We start from the raw sequence: 21,528 nt of genomic DNA, 5'->3' as shown, positions 1-21,528 counted from the left end.
ATACCTATACATATAAATATGCATAGATATGCCCATATATATACATACATATATATACCAAATTGTCTATATATATGTTTGTATATAAATGCGTATGTCTATCAATGTATACAATACTATATGCTTTAAATCAATTATTAATTATTATATACAAGACATTCTGCAGTATAATAAATTATATATGCTTATCAGAATACACATATATATTCTATATTCTATATATATATATTTAAAAATATAAATATATATACGCGATATCTATATATAGATATGCATATGTATGTCTTTGTGTTATATACTTACTTACTTTGTGCAACAATTTTGTCTGTTAAATCAATCAAGATCTATGTATACCTAAATCAATTACCTAAATAAAGTGCAAAATAAACAACAAACGAAAAGTATTAAACAAATGCGCGATTTGTGTTTCAACTATTCAAAATCTCTATGTGATTAATCTGTGAACCGAGTTTCAAATCGAAAAATAGAGAATCAAGTTCAAATATGCATTTTTCCCAAATAATTTTTTTTTTATCTGTATAGGAGAAATAGGGAAAACTATTTTTTCACTAAAAAAAATTTGGTAGTCTCCAATTTAGCATATATGTATAATATACTTATTCAGCTTTGTATTCTCCAATTTTCAAGAGAATCTCTTCCCAGACATCTGAGTTACTTGAGTTGGGCGAGAACTATAATTGATAAATAATATTAAGAGAAGGTAAAACGTGGTTAAAGTCAACTTTCAATGCCCAAATGATTTACCAGAATAACATCAAAGCATTATTTTTACAGTTAAAAGTACCTCTATAATATATTTAACACTATAAATGTCAACTTTTATGATTATATTCTGTGCCCCCGCCCTCAAACCAAAATTAAATCTCTCGATATATATTTCTTGTTGTAGACATGTATGTATATCATATATAAATGATATGAGGGGATTACATAAATTCATTTTACAGGTTTTATATGGGTTAGCAAAACGAGTTAAGAGCAGAGACAAATGGCTTAAAATGAATTAATTGAATTAGTTTCATAGTTCATTTCCGTTTGCCATTGAAAAGTGTTTTTCTTATTTATTGTTGTTGTTGTTGTTTCTTTTTTTTTTTTATTTATTGTTAGACAATCGAAACAAATTAGACGCTAAGCCATTTATGGGCTTTTAATGATAAAAAAAAACTAGGCAAGAGAAAAAAAAAAAAAAAAAGAGTTCACAAGAGATGGAAAAAAAAAAAATGTGTAAGCCAAAAGAGGAATTATTATATTATTAATTTAATGTAGTTGGCAGCGGAAATCCATTGGGTTCCATTCCCATCCGTTGTACGAAATCAAATCAAATCAAATCAAGAGAATTGTTGCTGCGTTGCAAACTGTTTAGCCGGAACATGTGGGGGGAAATTGTCATCGTCATCATCATCGTCATTATGATCATCATCATCATTATCATTGTCGTCTTATGACCTCGGCGGTTTAATTAGCTTGCTTGTGGGTGGGGGCAACTTGCAGAAGCCAGCTGCATCAAATACGGGCAAAAGTTCGCGCACACGCCCGGGTATCGAGCCATCTAGCATGCTGCAAGTGGAAAAGAGACGGCAATAAACAGAGTGACAGAGAGAGAGAGTTGTGTAATATCACCTACCGACGTTTATAGTCAATTTTGGCGCCTTTTAGGGAGATGTTCGCCTCAGTGGGAAAGAATGTGGCATCATAAAAGTTGAGGCCATTCTGGAGCAGTATATTGTACTCATCCATCGAGGCCAGTGTAATGCGTATTACGGCCGGTGGCAGCTCCCGGCGTTCCGGACGCTCCGATTTCTCAATGGCATCCGCCACAATGCCACCAACAACGTTCTTGGCGCTGCTGCTGCCTGTGAAAGGAACAGGAATGGGAACGGGAACAGGAACAGGAATGGAAAGGCACAGAAGCAGCAGAAAGAGAAAAAGTTTGCGATATTAGTTAAAAAACTTTTGAAGCAGTGTAGAAAGCAATAATTGCAAGGGATTTATAGCTGTGCCTCGGTTAATGGCCACAAACAAAATAATAATAAAAAAAACAAAGAACATTTTTTTAAAATATGCAATAATTTCATTATTTCACTGATCGCTGCTATATCAGCTATATGATATAGCTATTCGATTTAAGAAAAATTTAATCAGTTTAAGTAAAATATCATTAGATACACTATTTGTGAAATAAGTTGACATAGCTCAAGAAACATCAAAGTTTTTCGTACTAAAGCTTAATTTTTCTCCGATATATTCTAAGACATTTATTTTATAATCGTGTTACCATATCATAAGTAACACGATTATAAAATAAATGTATCAGATGTTATAGCATATTACTAAATGCACAATCAATGAGTTTAGTTGAAATATTTAAGAATTATCAGTTTTTAATACTTAAGATTGATTTTTCTAAGATATTTCCTAAGAAAGCTTTAGTTATACGATTTAAGGAAAAAATTTAACAGGTAATACACTATCTGATTAAATACATAATGAATGAGTTGAGTTGAATTATCTAAGAATTATCAGTTTTTAATATTAAAAATTTATTTTTTTTCCGATATTTTCTATAACAGCTGTATGATCTAGTAATCCAACTTAAATAGAAATTAATTGTGTGATATAAAATATAATTGAATAGACAAACTATGAATTATTAAATTCATAATGAATGAGTTGAGTTGGAATATCTAAGAATTATATGCTTTTAATACTAAAGGTTGATTTTTTCCCGATATTTCCTAAGACAGCTATGTGATATAGTAAAACTTTTAAAGGAAAAAATTGAACAGGAAATATACTATATTATTAAATACATAATGAATGAGTTTAGTTCAGTTATCTAAAAAGAATCAAATTTTTTCATACTAATGGTTGAAATATCAACCCGATATTTTCTATGACAGCTATATGATCTAGTAATCCAACTTAAATAGAAATTAATTGTGTGATATAAAATATAATGAAATAGACAAGCTATGATGTGTAAAAAAAAAGCTTTTCTACTATAATATTTGATATTGATTGATCAAGAATAGGTATGCTTTATAAGGCGCTGGTACTCCACCTTAAAGGCTTTACTCATATTAAGAAAAATTATATTTTTGTATGTATAGCCAAAAAATGAGTATTCGTGGTGAGTGAGTGAGTGGCAGTTTGGACTGAAGGCCGAAACAGAAACCGAGGCATGGTTAGGCATAGGTAAAGTTAGAGTTAAAGGTATAGGTAGAGTTATAGGTAGTATTCTTATTGGACGTGTACATTACTTCGTATGGCCGCTCGGCGCAGTGTCTGCATCTGCGTCTGGCTGGAGGACATCAGCTGCTCACCTTCAAGGCCCTTGTCGATGTTGCCAGTTGGGATGTTGCTGCTACTCGAGTGTCCGGGACTCGAATAGATGTGCAGTCGGACGACCTCGACAACCGAATCGAACTTGTACATCGCATGTCGTATATCCTCGACGGGTAAATCCTCTGGCACATCCAACACATAGAGGGTAAATGTTTTTCTTGGACGACATGGTATGGCAATCTATAGAATCAAATTGAATCAAATATACGACTCAGTAAACGGGAAAGGAGGGAAAAATTAGTAGTACAATTATATATAACTTTTCTATATGTTATGCTATATACGTTATTGATGATTGATGATGATTGATCTGAAGAGGAAGAGTTTATGTAGCGATCTGACTAAACAATTGCCAATGTGACGCCAATTAATCAGAGTGAGAGAGACAGACAGAGTACAGTTAGACAGAGACAGAGACAGAGAGAGAGTACTCACACTTCGCGAGAATGTTTGCTGCAAAAATGTTGAAATATATATTTCAGAATTCAGATTTCATGTACGTACAATATATGAGAGGTGGCTTTTTTTTATTTTAAAATGAATACTACTTCTACAATGGGGTTAAAAACTACTAACTCTACTATTATTAATTACTACTAATATAATAATTGTTACATTAAATCACTAGCTTATTATATAGATATTCTACTTAGTGATTTATTATAGTTCTATTCTTGTTCTTTTAGATTATAAAGATCTATAAATCTGAAAAACTATTTTTTGACTACAAATCTATAAAGTTTAAAAATTAAACTAAAATTATGGATAAAAAGATATCCTTTAACATCTGTTAAATGATAAATGTTAATTAAAAAAAAAAACTAATAAAAAATTATAATGTTAAATGATATCAGCTTATTAACTCCTAGAATAATCCCTAACTTCTATTCAAGTTTAAGCTTATACTTTTTGCAATTTTGTGCCCAAATCAAGATCACCCTTTATATATGTTACTATAGCATGTGTTTTAGGAATTTTTTAAAATGATTGAACTTACTTTGCGATAGAAACGTGCACCGGTCACTTTGTGGAATCCCTTCTTGAATACCGCTTGATAGTCATCTGGATGTGAGAATTTAAATAAAATTCCTGTAGCCGTTTTCGTCAAGCTGAAACATCCCTTGAAACTCATTTTTTCACAAATTAGAGCAGCTCGTTCCATGGATAGTTCATAGGAGGGTGTCAGTAGAAATGCGCCTGTAAGTTTTGATGAAGTTTTTATTTGTAACTCAGTTAGTATGATATTGATGATATTACGATATTACAAGTAGTTCTACATTTCTACATATAAGAATATTACGGTTTAGAATAGAAAAAAATCACTTAAAAAACATGCATATAAAAATAAAATAAAGCTCTACTCGGAAGTGTTAGACTAGTTGATACTCTGTAAGCATTTTTGAGGCATTACAATGCCTGCTGATAATATTTTCCTGCATAACTTTTATGTTTTTTAACGCAACACTATGAAATTTTCAAAATATCTTAAAAAATAGTGAAAGTTTATAATAAATTTTCTAGTGAACTTCAATTACAAATGGTAGAGCAGCTTTAGACCCAAATATGGTAACTGCAGCTCTACCAGCTGCCGAGCTCAAAGAGACTGTTTACTTTATAGGGTTACAGTTTACAGAGTAGAAATACATATTTAAGAGAATTAAAAAGAAAACGTTATTAGAACTTTGCATTTTTGAACTTTGAGCACCTTTGGTTAGGAAATTATCGGGCGAGGAGATTTCCGAGTCGGAATCATCCTCCCGTTTATCGGTCCACTTGGGCTCCGATGATAACTTGTGGGCGGCCATTTTGGTAACGATGCCCGTAGGACGCGTTTGCCTGGGGAACTCATTCTTTTCACATTCCAAATCCGATGCGTTGCCGATATAAGACATATTTCGTTATATTTTCTTTTTTTTTTTTCGATATAAACGACGATTCACACGATCAATTCAGATCAATTCTTGATCCAAAACCAAAAAAAAAAAAAAAGAAAAGAAAAACGTTGGAATTTATTTGAGTTGAAGAGTGCACGAAAATTTTGAAGCAACTGAAACATGGAAATGCTTCTCCCATGGCTTTTATATGCTTCGTTGAGTCGCGATCGCAGCTAACGAAATGAAAGTCGAATCACACACACACACACACACACATGTACACACACGATCTTTGGTGTGGCAAAATGTCGTCGTCGGTTTTGCTCAAATTGGAAGTTCTTACAATTGGAATAAGACGTAGACGTAAAACGCACTTAAATATTTCATTTCGTATTGATCCTCGACTCGATTCGACTCGGCCGAGTGGGCGGACATGGCCATTGGCTCAGCCCGAGTGGGTAGAACCTATGTGGAGGCGTTTAGGGGGTGAGCAAGCGATAGAGGGGATCTTATAATGATGCAGGTTGACGCCATCGACAACATCGTCAAGATCACGCGTCTAAAGAAGCGCCAAATGTTGCGTAAATTTCAAGAACACGACTTTATAAGGGCAATTGGCAAAATTTTGATATAGCTAAGCGCCTCTGGAGCGTACAAATTCAATATTAACTATATATATGCATCTGCAGACATATAAAGAGAATAAAGATCATATAATATATGATCAAATAATCTATTTAACTAATTTCATAGATGCAGCTCTACTTACCTTTGAGTTCTTATAGACTAGTTGATGATAGATCATTTCGCTGGCTTAAGATCTACTTTATTGATGCCAATCATAAGTATATATTAATCGAAGAACTCATATACTAATTTCATGTCTTTAGCTACGATAATCTCCAAATTCTTACAATCAACTAATCAGTTGACAGGTTCGATATCGATATATTGAAATTTTCAGGGTGTAGCTCTTTTAATATCTCAGTTTTAAAAATACAGACAGAGTTTATGAATCATCAAGCTTGTAAGTCAAATTTCGGAATGCCAGTTTAGTAAATTCCCACAACATTACATTGTTTTCCTTGCAAAGCATCGACAACATTTTGATTGTGGATTCGTTATACCAAATTTTATGTCTGTAGCTTTGTTTATCTCTCAGTTCCTTGAGACGTTACAATGACTTTCTTGAGACAGACAGATAATATATGGATAGAAGAAACTACACACCAAATTTCGCATCTCTAACTTTGCTAATCTCCGAGTTCGTTGAGACTAGCTAGACTTTTATCGTTTCCAATTCCTACAATCCCAAGTGAAAATAAATAGACAGTGGTTTGGTTTTATGTCATTTCATAATATGTGGTTTATTAATAAATTATTTTATTTAAATTAATATTTCAGTTTTTGAATATTTATAGTATTTTTTATCGTTCAATTTTTTGTGTTGTTGTTTGTTTGCTTCGAATTGATTTTTTTTATCGTTTAAACAAAATGTGTATGTGTTGTTCCACTTAATAATATTATAATAAGTATAATAAACTACTAAAGTGTTTACATGGCAACTATAATTTCATTTCATTATCATTTTTTTCATCTTGTTGTATACATCTTTTGCAGTATTCATTTTTTTTGTTTGCATATTTTTTTGTTTTAGAATTTTTACTATTTTCTCATATAGATAACAGAATTGTAAATAAATTAAAAAACAGAAATATATATTGATATATATATATATATATGTATATATGTTTATTTATAAAGAAGCAAAAACAATCGGAATCGGATGAGCAACACTTAAGAACCGAGTACAGTTGAGGCAAAAGGCAAGCAGTTGGTGCTTAAGGGCGTAAATGGGGCGTGGCCAAAGGGCAATTGTGGGGAGACGTATTATATATATGATATATGGACTATATAATAGATGTACCTTATATATGCTGTATATATATATATCGTTATATTAAGAAGCTTTCTTAGGGAGATCACCGGGAAATGCTAGGGGAATGGGGAGAAAACAAATAGGAAAAGAAAATTCAAGAAACAAATATTACGCCAGTTTTGAAAGGAGAAAAAAAAATAGAGATACATATATCATCAATACTACCGATACTTTAAACACAATGCGCTCCAAATGAAGAAGAAGTCTTAAACGAGTTATCGATTTATCGATTATTAGCTTTACACAGACCTTACATACAAATACATACACAACAACTACGTAATAACTGATACAATGTTAACAATTATGCGGCGGTTTCTCTTTTATCATCTCATCTTCCTCTTCCCCCATTCGATTTATCTCATTTTATAATTTATCGTTTATCGCTTATGTTTCGATATTCAATTTTCGATTTGTTAATAGTTTTCTTTATTTTGGTGTTTTAGTTTAGAGGCAAGGTGCAAATCAGCAGCGGGAGGCGTTCAAAAGTGGGCGTGGTTTGGGGGGCGGGCGGGCGAAGGGGCGTGATACGAAAAGCGGGATGGCCAGGCAGGTGGGACATTCATGGAACTTACATACGAATTTCGATAATTATTAATCGATTGACGATTAAATTTGTATAGATATATCTATATATCGATAACATTGTTGTCATCGATCAGTTTTTTTTTTTTTTAAGGGAGGACTCGTAGTACTTTTTATTGTAGTAGTCTCGTGTGCCAAGCGAATTTTTTGTTAGATTCTTACGTCATCGTTTACGTCTCTGTGTGTGTATCCTATACATGTACACACACTATACATACATATATAGATATATATATATATATATATGCATATGATTTGCAGTAAGCAGCTTAAACAATCGCATTTGCATTTTGTATAGGTAGATAATTAGATGTATTACGATATTTGTTGCTGCCTCTTTTCAGTATTTTATTTAAATATATATAGCTCGATATATCGATATACATATATAATCATATCGATATATATTTGTTTTTTCCGTTTCTTTCATATTAACTATATTATTTATGATTTGTTTTAGATTTAGCTTAAAAAGAACACAAAAAAAAAGGAAAACAGAAACAAACAAATACAATTTCTTTATTTTTTTTTATCAACTTTATCAGCTTTCTATGCATTCTCTTCTTCTTTTTTGGATAATACAAATAGTACATTTATATATGTTTATATATATCTATATAGCTTAGCCTTAGGATTGTGTGTGGTTTCATTTTCTTTGTTTTTTTTGTTTGTTGGGCCTGGTAAAAGCATGGCAAAAATAATGATTGATACTACAGATACATATGTATGAGTGTGATGTATGTATTTTGTGGGTGTAACAAAACGATTTGTACGCTTCGAACTGACTAGAAATTCGAAATTGTCTTATTCATAAGTATAATAAATTTGTGAGATAAACAAAATAATTAATAATTAATTTAAATAATTGTTTATAAAATATATATATTTCTAAACATAATAATAATAATAAAAAGTCTTTGTATTGGAATCGATACACACGATAATTGCGTAAATATGTTGTATGCTTTCTATTTATGTGCATGTATGTTTGTGTGTGTATGTATGTGTGTGTTTATGTTTGTTAAATTTGCTAAGTTGTTACAATCAATGTTGATTGATCAATCATTGGACATACTGAACGATTGAATGAATGGTAAGCCAATGTCACTGTTTTTGCCTAACCATCAATCGAGCATCAATCATTCTCAAATTGATACGATTGATCAATCAAAGCTTCTTAAATCGAATAACAAATTGATGGAAGTTTAGAATTCATATCGATTCGATCGTTATATATACAAATACAGCTATTTTTGGCCACCATCAATCATCACTTCAATCAGCCAGTCAGTCAGTCAACCTGCAGTTGCATTCAAATGATTTAAATCTACGCATATAAAGTATGGAGGGAGAGAACAAGCGTTTCGGCTCGTATTAAGCTCTAGGCACATACATATGCCAAATGATTGACGTCCTCTACGAGTGATTGATTTAATATGGCACTAGCGCATAGCACTGGGATGGCTAGATAGACACGACAAGCACGCATGTGTGTATTTATGTGTGTGTGTGTGTCAAAGAAATGCTCACGTCTATGCAGAATTTAAGATACGATAAGTAAAAACATATAGAATAGATCGAAACTAGTTTACATGCTATAATCAAAGCGTATCTTTATATAAATATATGCATATTTTTATAATACTCTGCTGTCCTTAATTTTGCTCAACATTTTAGAGATGAAATGGATAAAAAAGATTCAAGTTTCTTTACGTAAAATATGTGCAATTTGTAAGCAGCAGTTGTGATACTACAGATCTTCAGAGTGACATATAGATTTCATGGAACGATTCTTTCCTCATATAAGTCTGATTATATAATTTTGATTTCGGTTCTAATGCAACAATTCCTTTCATTATATTTTATTTTTAAATGGAATTCTCAGATTTTACTTGTATCGATTTCCCAATTTTTTGTAAAAATGGCATTTGAAGAATTTTAGATAGAATATCTTTACTTTTTCTTTCATAACAAACATTTTCGCTGTTGTCGCTCCATTAGAACCTTAAAAATCTTCTTTCGTAAAAGTTTTATAATAAAGAATCCAACATCTTATCCAAGAACTAGATCATTTCTTAAATGGATTCCTTAAAAAAAATCTATTCAGCAGTTCTTTAGATTTTAAACGCTTTTTCTTTAAAAAAGATAAACTCTGTAGTTATTCTTATACAGATTAATGTTGAATAACTACAGATCTGTGGTTCTGAAAAAACACAACTGCCAAATAAGCTGCTGGGACAACAGAGTTGTATAAGAACAAATATATAAATATATAGAGAGTAATAATCATAATAGATAATAATAAATTATAAAAGTGTGATTTAGTTGTTGTGTGATGATGTTGTTGTTTTGTATACAAAAAACGTCAATTGCTTTAATTAAATTGTTTTTGCTTTGCGCTTATTTAGCTTTTAGTTTTTTTTTTTTAATGATTTTTTGTTTTTGTATTAGTTTTTCATTAGTTTTTGTTTTTTTTTTCTTTTGTTGGACGGAACAATTTACAACATATGATTATGAAATAATGTTTAAAATGATGTAATGATGTAACAAAAAGTAATACTTGAACTTGATTGAAACTAAACACAAAACGAAAACAACAAACATAATGGATACATCTATATATATCCAAATTAAAATACGATGAGTTTATGTGCGATAAAAACAAAAAAAAAAACTTTTGCTAATGGAATGAATTAGCTCGGGTTGCTATACACTATATCGAAATAATAAGTTAAGAAATCATATAGCATTAGCTTTGTTATACAGTTATACACACACATATATTTATATGTATATAAATATATATATATAAGGATATGCGTATGCCATGGGTTTGTATATAGAGCGCGAGTGAGTTACACATATATAATTAATTTATACATACATATATATATACATCGGTGTATATATAGTTGCATATATAGCGAAACTGTGGCATGTATTATTAAATATATATATTTTTTTGCATCAGCTTTCGAAACTTTTTGTAATTTGCACTTAATTTTTGTTTTTTTACTTGTTTGTTTATATAATAATTGATTTATGTTTTTTTCGATTTATCTCTTCATTGTTAAAATTTTGTTCAATGACAATCATAAAAGAATCAATTATAATAATAATAATAATAATAATAATAAATATGCATGTAATCTATAAATAGTTTAATATTATTTATAAAGCTTAAACGCTCGATAATATCATATAATATTTGGTTACACATTTCCCATACTTTATTTGTTCTTCATCTCCTTCTTCTGCTTCGACTTCTACGTCTTCGTCTTTATGCAAATCGTTCAAATAAAGCTCATAAGCGTCTATATACTTTTCTGTTCTGTTCTGCTCTGTTCATTTAAATTTTTTTTGTTTTTGGGATTATATTAATAATTATATTATATAATTGTTTTGTTATGATTGCGTCAACTTATACAGTTATAAAGCGATTGATATTTGTATTATCATAGCATTATCATTCATATCTATTTGAAATTTCGCATCTTGCTCTTTTGAGATGGATATACATACAATTATGGGGATTAGATTTAGAACTTAGACGTAGCACAAGTGGGTCGATACTCCATATACATATATATATATATAGAATACTTTTTATATAATATATATGTATATATATATTTGATTTGGTTTTTAATAAAGAAACACGAGAGTTTTAATAACAAATACAAATGCAAAAATTCAGCACGAATGTTTTTTTTTTGTTTTTGGGTTTTTTTTCCTAGTTCTTTACTTTTTTGTCATATTTCTAATAAGAAAGAGAGATATGCATATGAGGCCGAAATCTCGTACAAAATATGTTGTTGTATTATTTTAACTATACACATACATGCACAGACACATACATACGCATACACATACACATTCACACATTGTTTTTGGTTAATTAAGTTAAATATTCATATGTTTTATTTGGGTCATTTTGCAAGAAGCGTTTAAGCAATAATTGTTGAAGCAATTGGAACAAGCTATGCTTTCAGATGCTTTCAAGTGTAAGCTTTTAGCAGCTTTCTCTTAAACACTAGATGTGTGTAATGTGGGGAGAGAGATAGAGATAAATATAAAGAGGGAGACAGAGTTCAACCACTTGTGCTAGGTGTGCGTTATAGGGAAGGGAAGGAGAACAGTTGTTAATGTACGATATTATTATCGATATTAAACTAGGTTTACATATATATATATATATATATATATATGATTTATATATGAACTTAGTCTAGGCAATAAATACCTTTTGTTGTTGTTATACTTGTTGTTAAATTTGCTTTGTTTTCTTTATGTTTTTTTGACTTGATTTCAGCGTCGAGAGTATTTTTTTTCTTTAAGGTTTGGATTGCTAGAATTGCGTTTCATTTGTGGTGTGTTGAGAGTGTGTGTGGTGTGTGTGTGTGTATATTAGTTACCCTTTGGTTGCATTTGCATTTGGCGTCACTGCAACACCCGCAACTGCAACCTCAACGAGCTGATCAAGCATTTGCATCTGCTTCCGAGTTGGCGTTGTCATGGGCGTTACGACATTCTGATATCGTTGATGAAATGTTGACAATATCTCGCGAATTTTAGCAATTATCTCTTGTACTCAGGCATTTGATTCCTATAAACAAAAAGAAATAATCGTTAGTTACCAGTAAGCTTATTAAATTAATAATTGTATTAATATGTTCACTTAATTTTCATCTTGTCGCTAAGAATATAAATAATGTAATAATAATATAAAAATATAAACATAAAAATTCGACACAATATAAAATGTGTTTAAAAATTATAATAAAATTTATAACTATCGTTTGTTTAATTTTGTCTACAATTTAATTGTTTGATGAAACTATTGTTTAATGTCAATAACGTAATTGGTAGTAATATAAGTATAGAAATGTTACTTTACAGATGAGAGTGGCATTCAAATCAAATCTTTAAACTTGAAAGTAATTGAAATATTTTACAAGGTTTTATATTGTTTGGGATTTATAGTTGCAGTGAGATCAAGCTCTAATTGCAAATCTTGAAGAGCACAATTTTTAAATAAAAAATATTATTTCTATTAATAAAACCAAAGAATTGTATTGTATCCCTTCTGAACCGTTTTGCAATTCAATCTGCAATCGTTGCGCACCTTTAGGTTGTCGAAATAGTGCATGATTTGCTCATAGTCCATGTCGAGATCATCGAGTCCGAGACGCTCGCCGGGTGCCAACGAATCATCGACGGTGGCCGAGAACATGGGATTGCCAACAACTGTGGCACGCTTGACACGCGATGATTTTGTTGTTGGCTCACTGCTGACGGTTGTGCCCGGCGGTGTCGGCAGCCGTACAATCTCATCAGTGGCATTCGAATTGGCCGCATCGGCAACGCTGCTCAATATGCTATGGTTGTGATTCTCTGTGTGTAAAACAACAATTGAAATCAGTTATAAATACCACTCGAAATAAGTCAGTAACAAGTCAGTACCTTTAATTTGTGTTATAGCTGGAGAAGCTGGAGCAACAATTGTTGTTGTTGCTGCTGCTGTGATGGATGCGGCAGCAACTGTTGCTGTTGTTGCTGCGTTGGCTGCAGCTGCAATTTGTGCAGCTTGTGCTGCTTTGGTAACTCTCTTTGGTGTCAGCGAATCGAATTGAAATGCATTCTTCTGATGCGGATTTGTGTATTCCACCAACTTTTCAGCATTGTGCAACTCCTCGTGTTGTTGGTGTTGTTGTTGCTGCTGCTGCTGCTGTTGCTTGATTTTCATGTGTGCCGATCTCAATGCCGGCTCTTGCATAAAATTATGGCTATGACTGTGACTCCGTTGATGCTGCTGCTGACGTTCCGGCTGATGATGCAACGGTAGTGGCAATTGTTGCTGTTGTTGTTGTTGCTGTGGCGGCTGCTGCGTCGCGTTGTTGTTCTCATTGTGCAAATGCTCGCGCTTAAAATGCTGACTGTGTCGCTTGTTGATCAAATCCTTATCCTGAGAGATATAAAGTATTTAAGAAAGATACTATAAATCAGATTTTCGTTCAAGCTTACCTTGACTGGCACTGTCTGTGGCAGCTGTGGCGGCAACATGGCCCGTGTGCCGACATTGCGATGCGGTGGCACCGGTGGCTTATACTCCAGAGCCGCATCCTTGCGATCATTGGCCAAATAGCTAAAAAAAAAAAAAACAAATGCATTAGCTTGAATTTACAAAAAATTACACTGTGCAATAACTTGGAACATTTTGGCTATTACACGAACAAAACCAACTTTTTGGTGTAGTTTTTATTTTAAATTTATCGCATTTGTCATCATTACTGGAGAATGCGTAAAACGATTTTAGAATGATTTTCGTTTTCAGAAAGCTAATGAATATATCTGTGACTCATTTAAACACAGTTTAAGATTTTAACCAGTAGTTTTAGACCTTTCAGTTTTTGAATTAAGAAATTTATGCTTTTTTTTGAGGTTTTCTTTGGTACAAAAAGTTATTTCTTAGTAGCTAATTTAGTATGAAAAGTTCTGTTGTTTCTTGAGATATATCAATCAATCTCACATTTGATGTATCTGGTAATGTGTTATATATCCTTACCGAGCTTGGTTCAAATAGGTTCTTTAACGCGTATAGTTGACTTAGGAACGATCAGACGAAAATCAATCTTTAGTATGAGCCACTTTCTTAATTTCTAAGATATGTCAAGCAAACTCGCCAATTGTGTATTCATTGTTATCTCATACATTTTCACTTATATTGGTTCAAATGGGTCCACTATATCATATAGCTGCCATAGGACCGGTGAGTCTTAAATCAAGTTTTTGTATGAAAAACTTTTTTGTTTTTTGAAATCTTAGCTTAACTGATAGATAATGTATTTAAGTTGGTCTTATGCAACCTGACTGAAGTTGGTTCAATTCGGTCCACTATATCATATAGCTGCAATAGGACCGATCGGTAGAAAATCAAGTATTAGAATGAAAAACTTCTTTATTTTTTGGAGATACTAATCAAACTCATAATTTGGATATCTTTAATTAAATCCTAACCGAATTTGGTAGAAATTGGACCACTATATCATACAGCTGATAAAGGAACGATCGACATGAACGGTCTTACAATAATAATTATCAGTCTAGAATGAAATGAACTTACTGTTCCGCATGAAGTTTGTTCAGATTGGAGGCTGGCACAATGTGTGTCTGCAACTTGGGTTGTTGCTGGTCAAAGGAGCTGACACGTCGTCCATTGTCGTAGGTAATGATGGGATTGCTGGTGATGCGCATGCGAGAATCTATCAAAAATCGAGAGAGGCAGAATTAATTTAAAATTTTAAGTTAAATTAAATTTTTAAGAGTTTACCACGCGCATTGATGTGATGTTGCTGATGTGTCGGCTGTTGTGGTTGCTGTTGCTGCTGTTGTTGTTGTGGTACATCTGCAACTGCCACCGACTGACGATCAATGGTGGATCGTCCCAACCAAACCCAATCATGTGCATTTGTTGTGGACTCTTTTAAGCGCACATCTCGAAAACCACCGCCACCTGCAGCTCCATTGCCATTGCCTTTGCCAGCGCCCGTCAACGGATCCAGTCCAGATTCAATCATAGCAGGACGAAATTTAGAGGCATAAACCACACACGAAATGACAAAGACAATGATGGCAAAGCAGAAGGCCGTGAGGAGCACATACATGCCCAGTTCCATGGATGACATATTTCCCCCAGCAAAGCCAGCTCTGTTGCCGAAATGTGACTTGTGCACAGCCTGGATGCTCGCCCGATGTTGTCTGGCCTGCACAGTGGGCTCATATTGTTGACTCGAGTCGCGCAACGGAATGCCAACTATAAAGAGAGATGGACAATATAAATATGCTGGACAAGATTGTGCGGTAAGCGGGAACAGTAATGCTAATCATATTCAAAATAAATAAATAGATAAATCAACAACCATTTCTTATTGTGCGTCTAAATTTAAAAATTAATGAATATAATTTATAGTTAAATTTTGTTTAGAAATTAAAATTGAAATCAGAATGTATTTACAGGCCAAATCAAGATCAAAATGACATTCCGCTGGAAAATCGGTTCAGTTTTGATCAAGTTATGACAGTTTGAGCTTGGTCAGACTGGGATCTCACTTTACAAGTCCAAATTTTTTTTCAATTTCACATGATTTTTTACAAAAAAATGAAAGGTCTCAGAATCAAGTTTAAAGTGTTGTTTTATACTAATTACGATACAAGGAGTTGATTAAAAGTGAAAACTTGAGATTAAAAATTTCGAATTTTCAAAATATCAAAGGGGGGACCCTTAGCATGTAAACCATGAATTAGAGGAAAATAATTTTTTTTACAAAATTAATTAATTTTGAATGCAGAATGCATTTAGAGGCCAAATTATTAACAAAATGATATTTTGCTTGAAAATCGGTTGAGTTTTGACAAAGTTATGAAAGCTTGAAGTTGGCCAAACCTTGGACCAAGCAACTTTACAAGTCAAAATTTTTGTCAAGTTTCCCATGATTTTTTACACAAAAATGAAAGGTCTCAGAATCAAGTTTAAAGTGTTGTTTTATACCAATTACGCTATAAGGAGTTGATTAAAAGTGGAAATTTGAGATTTAAAATTTTGAATTTTCGAAATTTTAAAGGGGGGACCCTTACCATCAAAATCGAATCTTGGTCGAAAATAATTAAATTTTCTAAATGAACAAAAATTTAATACAGAATGAATTTAGAGGCCAAATCATTGTTAAAATGATATTCCGTTTGAAAATCTATTCAGTTTTGAACAAGGTATGACAGTTGAAGGTTGGACAACTCTTCGACCTAGCAACTTTACCACCACCGTACCGGTACAAACGTTTCGGTATTCGGTTCTTGACAGTTCCGGTACTAAAAATGAAACGGTTAGTTTCGGTTAACGGTTCCAGTACCGGTTCCGGTGTTATTGCCTGATTTTTGGTTAATTTTTATTATAAAAATTGAAAATAATAGTTAACTTAAATTTTATTAAAACCCTTATTTATTTGAAGCAGTCCTCACCTATAATATCCGCTAGATCTCCCGTATTGCGATAGTTTTTACGCTCTCGTCCCACTGTGCCATCGTTTTGTATGGACTCCTGTTTGCTCACAATATCCACATTGTTAAAGTCCACCTCAATGGAGGCCAAGGCGCTCGCCAGCGGCGCCGCATTCGGTTTGTTCTGCTTGGAGCTGGATGAGGAGCTGGAGCCGGCACCGGAGCCACGACGCAGACGACACTCCTCGGAGAGGAGGAGCGTCACACGCAACAGATTGCCATTGCCCTCGCCCACGGCAATGACACGTGGATGATGCGAGGCGAGCATGGGAGCAAAGGCAACGACTTCAGTGTCCAGACTCTCCACCAGCAGGAAATAATCCTCGACGGCAATATCGCTGTAAGAGATCATTATTACAATTGGCAATAAACTTATATAAGTGATAATCCTTACCGCAATGGCGTCTTGGAGCCATCGGAGAACTCCAGATCGATGTCGAGCAGTCCCTCCTGATATTGTGCCGTCAGTTTGTGCGTCACCGAAGTCTCTGCCAGATAACCATTCTCAATGGCATTCTCCGGCGTAATGGTCAACTGCAGACCGGATATAACCCTCACAATTAACTTGGAAAGATTAACCTTGTCGCTGCCCACACGAATCTCCTTGGTGCCAATAACTCGACCCGTTATAGGAGATAAAACCTGGACATCGGTGCGTCCCATTGATTTGCCCTGCAGTATGCGTCCCTTGAGCGAGGCAATCTTTGGATCTGCCACACGCAGCAGCGGTTGCACCAAATCCGTGACACGCAATCCCGTGCGACGTGATATAAAGTAACTAATGCGTCCAGAGTTCTATAAAAAAGAGTGCATAAATTGTTAAGTCATTAGGATTAATCTGAACTCAGTGTCGAGAACTCACCTGATCGATGGCTAAGAATTTGGCATAGACTTCGACGGGACTCTGTTGATAGCGTGCTCGGCAGATGCTCTTGTCGGAGCCGACGTTGTTGTAGTAGCTCGTGCCATGCTGACTCCACACATACGAACGCTTCTTCCGACGTCGCGATTGTTTGTTGTGTCTGGAATGTGGAGAAAGACAGAGGTACAGTTATCAACTTTACTCGCTAATAAATATTTGTTACTCTTTAATCTATCTTTCCATCTCTAGTTCTATCTTTTTTTATTACTGCTACTCGTTAGTTTATATTCGTAAGTTTCTCATTATCCTCTACTTGAGATTTGCTACTCGTCACTTTGAATTCGTTTACTTAAACCTCGCTGTTTTACTCGACACACGTTTATTTATACTGGTTACTCGTTATATATCATTTCTTCGGATCTTTCCATCTTTAGTTCTCTCTTTATCTTTACTGCTACTCGTTAGTTTATATTCGCAACTTTCTCATTACCCTCAACTTGAGATTTGCTACTCGTCACTTTGAATTCATTTACTTAAACCTCGCTATTATGCTCGACACAAGTTCATTTATACTGGTTACTCGTTATATCTTATTTCATTGTAACTCGCATTTCATTAATTTTAACTCCTTTGTTGTTACTTTTTACTCGTTTTTCTTTTTTCACACTATTTACTCGCTAAATGTACTTTTTCTTTCTCGTTTCTCGTTACATCAAGCTCTTTACTAGTTACTTCTTAATGGCTGCTCTATATTTCATACTCTTTGCTTGATACTTGCTACTTTCTAATGTTTATTCGACACTTATAAGTTTTTTGTTTTTATTTTTTACTAAGCGTTAGATCGTACTCGCTACTCGCCAGTTTCTACTCTCTACTCGTCAGTTCCTACTCTCTACTCGTAAATTCCTACTCGCAACTAGTCAATTTCCACTCGCGACTCATCAGTTTTTACTCGCTTCTCGTCAGTTCCTACTCTCTACTCGACAGTTCCTACTTGCTACTCGTTACTTTGTATTCGACACTTACAGATAATGATTGTCGTCGGTTACTTTCCATCCCTTGATCTGGGACAGTCGAAAATCGGATATGTAAACTTCAAGTGGAAATTCGGGCATCCAGACAATGAACTTGGCCACGCCCACATAGGTGCCGTACTTGACAATAACCGAGGCGTTGGAAGAGCCACGTTGCTCGGAGCCATCCACATAAACGGAGCTGCATGACGAGGAAACCTGCAAAGATCGATATGGTAATGGAAGGCAGCTGAAGGCTATATTGAGAATGTCGCACCTTGATGACGCTCTCGTCCTCGGCATGGCAGGAGCTCTGTAGAGTCACGTCCGCCACTTTGCCAGCCTGCGAGACAATGAAGACCTTCATGGCTTGGGCAACCTGTCGTCCAGTTAGCACCGCCGTGTTCATTACCTCCCAGATCTTAGCCATGGGCAACACCGCCTGTATGTCATCCTTGTTGATCTCCAGCTTGGCAATCAGACGCTTTTTCGTATCATCCGGTGCAATTAGCTCCGATGAATCCTTATCCTTGGGCGTATCATAGACATGGGTGACGGACCACACAATCTTGCCACCATCGAGTATATCATTGGTATCGTCGGCGACCTCAAGGAGCCAGGAGAAGACCTCGTAGACCTCGTTGTTGTTGCTGCTGCTGTAGTTGGACGATTGGCGACTCTCCATGCTGGATGTGCTGGCGGATGTGTCGGATTCCTTGCGGAATGCAGTCACTCTGGCCGTTGTATGCTTGGGATTCTCCTTCTCAATGCTAATGCTCCACTGATCACTGGACGCACTTGCTCCCATTATCCTTAAACCGGCCTTGACACGTGCACGCACCGTAAAAGCGGCCACACGTTGCTCCTGATCTGCATACTGATGCAGAAAGACGGGCACATGCAACTTGGACATGGGATACAATGGATGTTGGGGCAAGAGGAACGTCACGGAATCATCGGCACGCAGTTCCTTGAACGCCGTCTTGGCTGTCAGCAGCGGAACCTGTGCGAATGTCGTCAACGGTTGAATCTGCACCTTGGGCTCACATTGCTCCGGATTCCTCAGAGGTGGCTCAAACACACTATACGACACCTGGGCATAACGTTGTGGCACCTTTGGTGGCAACGCTGCCTGTCCAGTGCCACCAAGATTGTTGTGCCTGGGCGCCGGCAACGCGGGCCACCAACCCAGTGGGATGACAACCTCGGCAACACAAACTCCATCCTCGCCCTCGGGCATGCAGCGTCCCTTGAGCGGCTGCTCATTGGCCATGGCCACATGGAGCAGCACACACACCTTCTGGCGCTGCAGATGGCCACCAGGATCGGCGCCGGCATGGAAGAGCACACGCAAAACGGGCGAATCCTGGGAGACAGTGCCACGCACCAAATGCGCCGAGATGTCCAGATGCATGTTCGGTTGCTGCAGCTCCAGCAAAGTGGCCGTGGAGTTCTGCAAGGATTAGCCATTAACAATATAAATGTATCGACTTAAAGGTTGAATTTGCCACTTACATTGACATAGTCTCCGGCTTGATTGGCGTCCATGGTGTCCGGCACAATGTAGCGAGCGGGCACAGTCTGTTTGGTGGAGAACGGACCATAACTGGCCCTTATGGAGACGGGTTGTGTCGTCTCCACGACGGTAAATCGATCCAGCGATAATACCGAATCATAGGACGAACGCGTCTTGATCGGCGGCTGTGAGGACGATGTCTGGACGTTGGCGATCTCCGGTGTTACAGGTGGTTGGCGTGCGTGCTTCAGGAAGAAGCCGCTGTCAGGTGCCTCGAAGTGCACCTCCACCGATGAGATGTGCTCTGTGTGAAGGGAAACATCAATTAGGATCAATCAGGATCAATTATTGTTAAGGATTAAGGCACGCCCTCGCCTACGGGTGGATTGGGGCGGATGGGTCAGTTTTACAGGGGGAGAGGAGGAGTAGGAGGATTAGGAGGATGAAGGTGGAAGAGGATTAGGAAGAGGAGGAGGAGGTGGAAGAGGATTAGGAAGAGGAGAAAGAAGAGGAAGGGGAAGAGGATTAGGAAGAGGAAGATGTGGGGGAGGAGGAGGAAGAGGATTAGGAAGATGTGGAGGAGGAGGAAGAGGAAGTTGTCTAGGAGAAGGAAGAGGAGGGAGAAATGGAGGGGGAGAAAAGGAGGGTAAAGTACTCTCTACTTACGTGCAATTGCCAGCAGCATCAAAGGAATTATTATGCAGCACTTCATGTTGCAATTTGTGATATCCAGCTGCACTGCTTGCTTGTCTGACTGATGGATTGATTGATTGATTGACTGTTTTGCAGCTGCTTCAACTTCAACAGCTTCTTCTCCTGCCTTTTCTTCTTGTTGTTGTTGTTGTTGTTTTTGCTGTTTTTTGCACTACACTCTTTTGCAATTTTTCTTCCTTTTTGATTTGCAATTCACAATTCACAAATTTAAACACATAAACTTTTGCAGCGTTTAACCGTTACAATTGTGTGTTGTTTTTTGTTGCAGGCAAAAAAAAAATTGATTTATTTTTCTTTTTTGTTGTTGCTGCACCTGCACAAAAACTCAAGCAGTTGTTGTTGTTGTTGCTGTTTTTCGCTGCTGCTTCATCAGTTGCAAAAATCTACAGCACATCCTTTATTGATTCTTTCAGTGTGCACGACACACACACACACATTTACTCATACTGAGGCAAATACGCATGCACATACTAACACACACATATGCACTGGTGCTGCCTTTGGTCGCCTTCGCCTACATATACACACACATTTCATTCATTTAGGCCGTAGTATAGACACATCTTCCCGAGTCTCTTTTTCTTTTTCTTTGGTACGACGGGACA

The 21,528-nt window shown here is 35.5% G+C and overlaps 2 protein-coding genes across 5 annotated transcripts; both read right to left on the bottom strand.

Annotated features, from left to right (window-relative positions):
* Positions 1 to 887: 887 nt before the first annotated feature.
* Positions 888 to 5,414, bottom strand: LOC117788469. Of its 4 annotated transcripts, none has more exons than XM_034627251.1 (6): positions 5,072 to 5,414; positions 4,364 to 4,563; positions 3,802 to 3,819; positions 3,282 to 3,546; positions 1,646 to 1,874; positions 888 to 1,578 (listed from the first exon to the last, which is right to left on the bottom strand). In XM_034627251.1, the coding sequence occupies exons 1-6, from the start codon at positions 5,256 to 5,258 to the stop codon at positions 1,461 to 1,463; spliced, it is 1,017 nt and encodes a 338-aa protein (XP_034483142.1). In that variant the 5' UTR covers positions 5,259 to 5,414; the 3' UTR covers positions 888 to 1,460. The 4 variants fall into 4 exon arrangements, with proteins under 4 accessions (XP_034483142.1, XP_034483158.1, XP_034483150.1 ...); XM_034627267.1 differs by having other exon boundaries at positions 3,345 to 3,546; XM_034627259.1 differs by lacking the exon at positions 3,802 to 3,819.
* Positions 5,415 to 11,509: 6,095 nt separating this feature from the next.
* LOC117793579 (transmembrane protein 132E) lies at positions 11,510 to 21,007 on the bottom strand. The gene is made up of 13 exons (XM_034633933.1): positions 20,876 to 21,007; positions 20,209 to 20,513; positions 18,971 to 20,146; positions 18,707 to 18,912; positions 17,681 to 17,840; positions 17,213 to 17,613; positions 16,780 to 17,156; positions 15,095 to 15,577; positions 14,888 to 15,026; positions 13,789 to 13,909; positions 13,228 to 13,729; positions 12,890 to 13,158; positions 11,510 to 12,370 (listed from the first exon to the last, which is right to left on the bottom strand). The coding sequence occupies exons 1-13, from the start codon at positions 20,919 to 20,921 to the stop codon at positions 12,356 to 12,358; spliced, it is 4,200 nt and encodes a 1,399-aa protein (XP_034489824.1). The 5' UTR covers positions 20,922 to 21,007; the 3' UTR covers positions 11,510 to 12,355.
* Between the last annotated feature and the right edge of the window lie 521 nt (positions 21,008 to 21,528).

The sequence above is a fragment of the Drosophila innubila genome, chromosome X (genome assembly GCF_004354385.1).
Source record: "Drosophila innubila isolate TH190305 chromosome X, UK_Dinn_1.0, whole genome shotgun sequence".
In the NCBI taxonomy this organism is placed as follows: domain Eukaryota; kingdom Metazoa; phylum Arthropoda; class Insecta; order Diptera; family Drosophilidae; genus Drosophila; species Drosophila innubila.
Note: the sequence above shows the minus strand (reverse complement) of the source record. Positions and strands in the feature narration are given on the sequence as shown.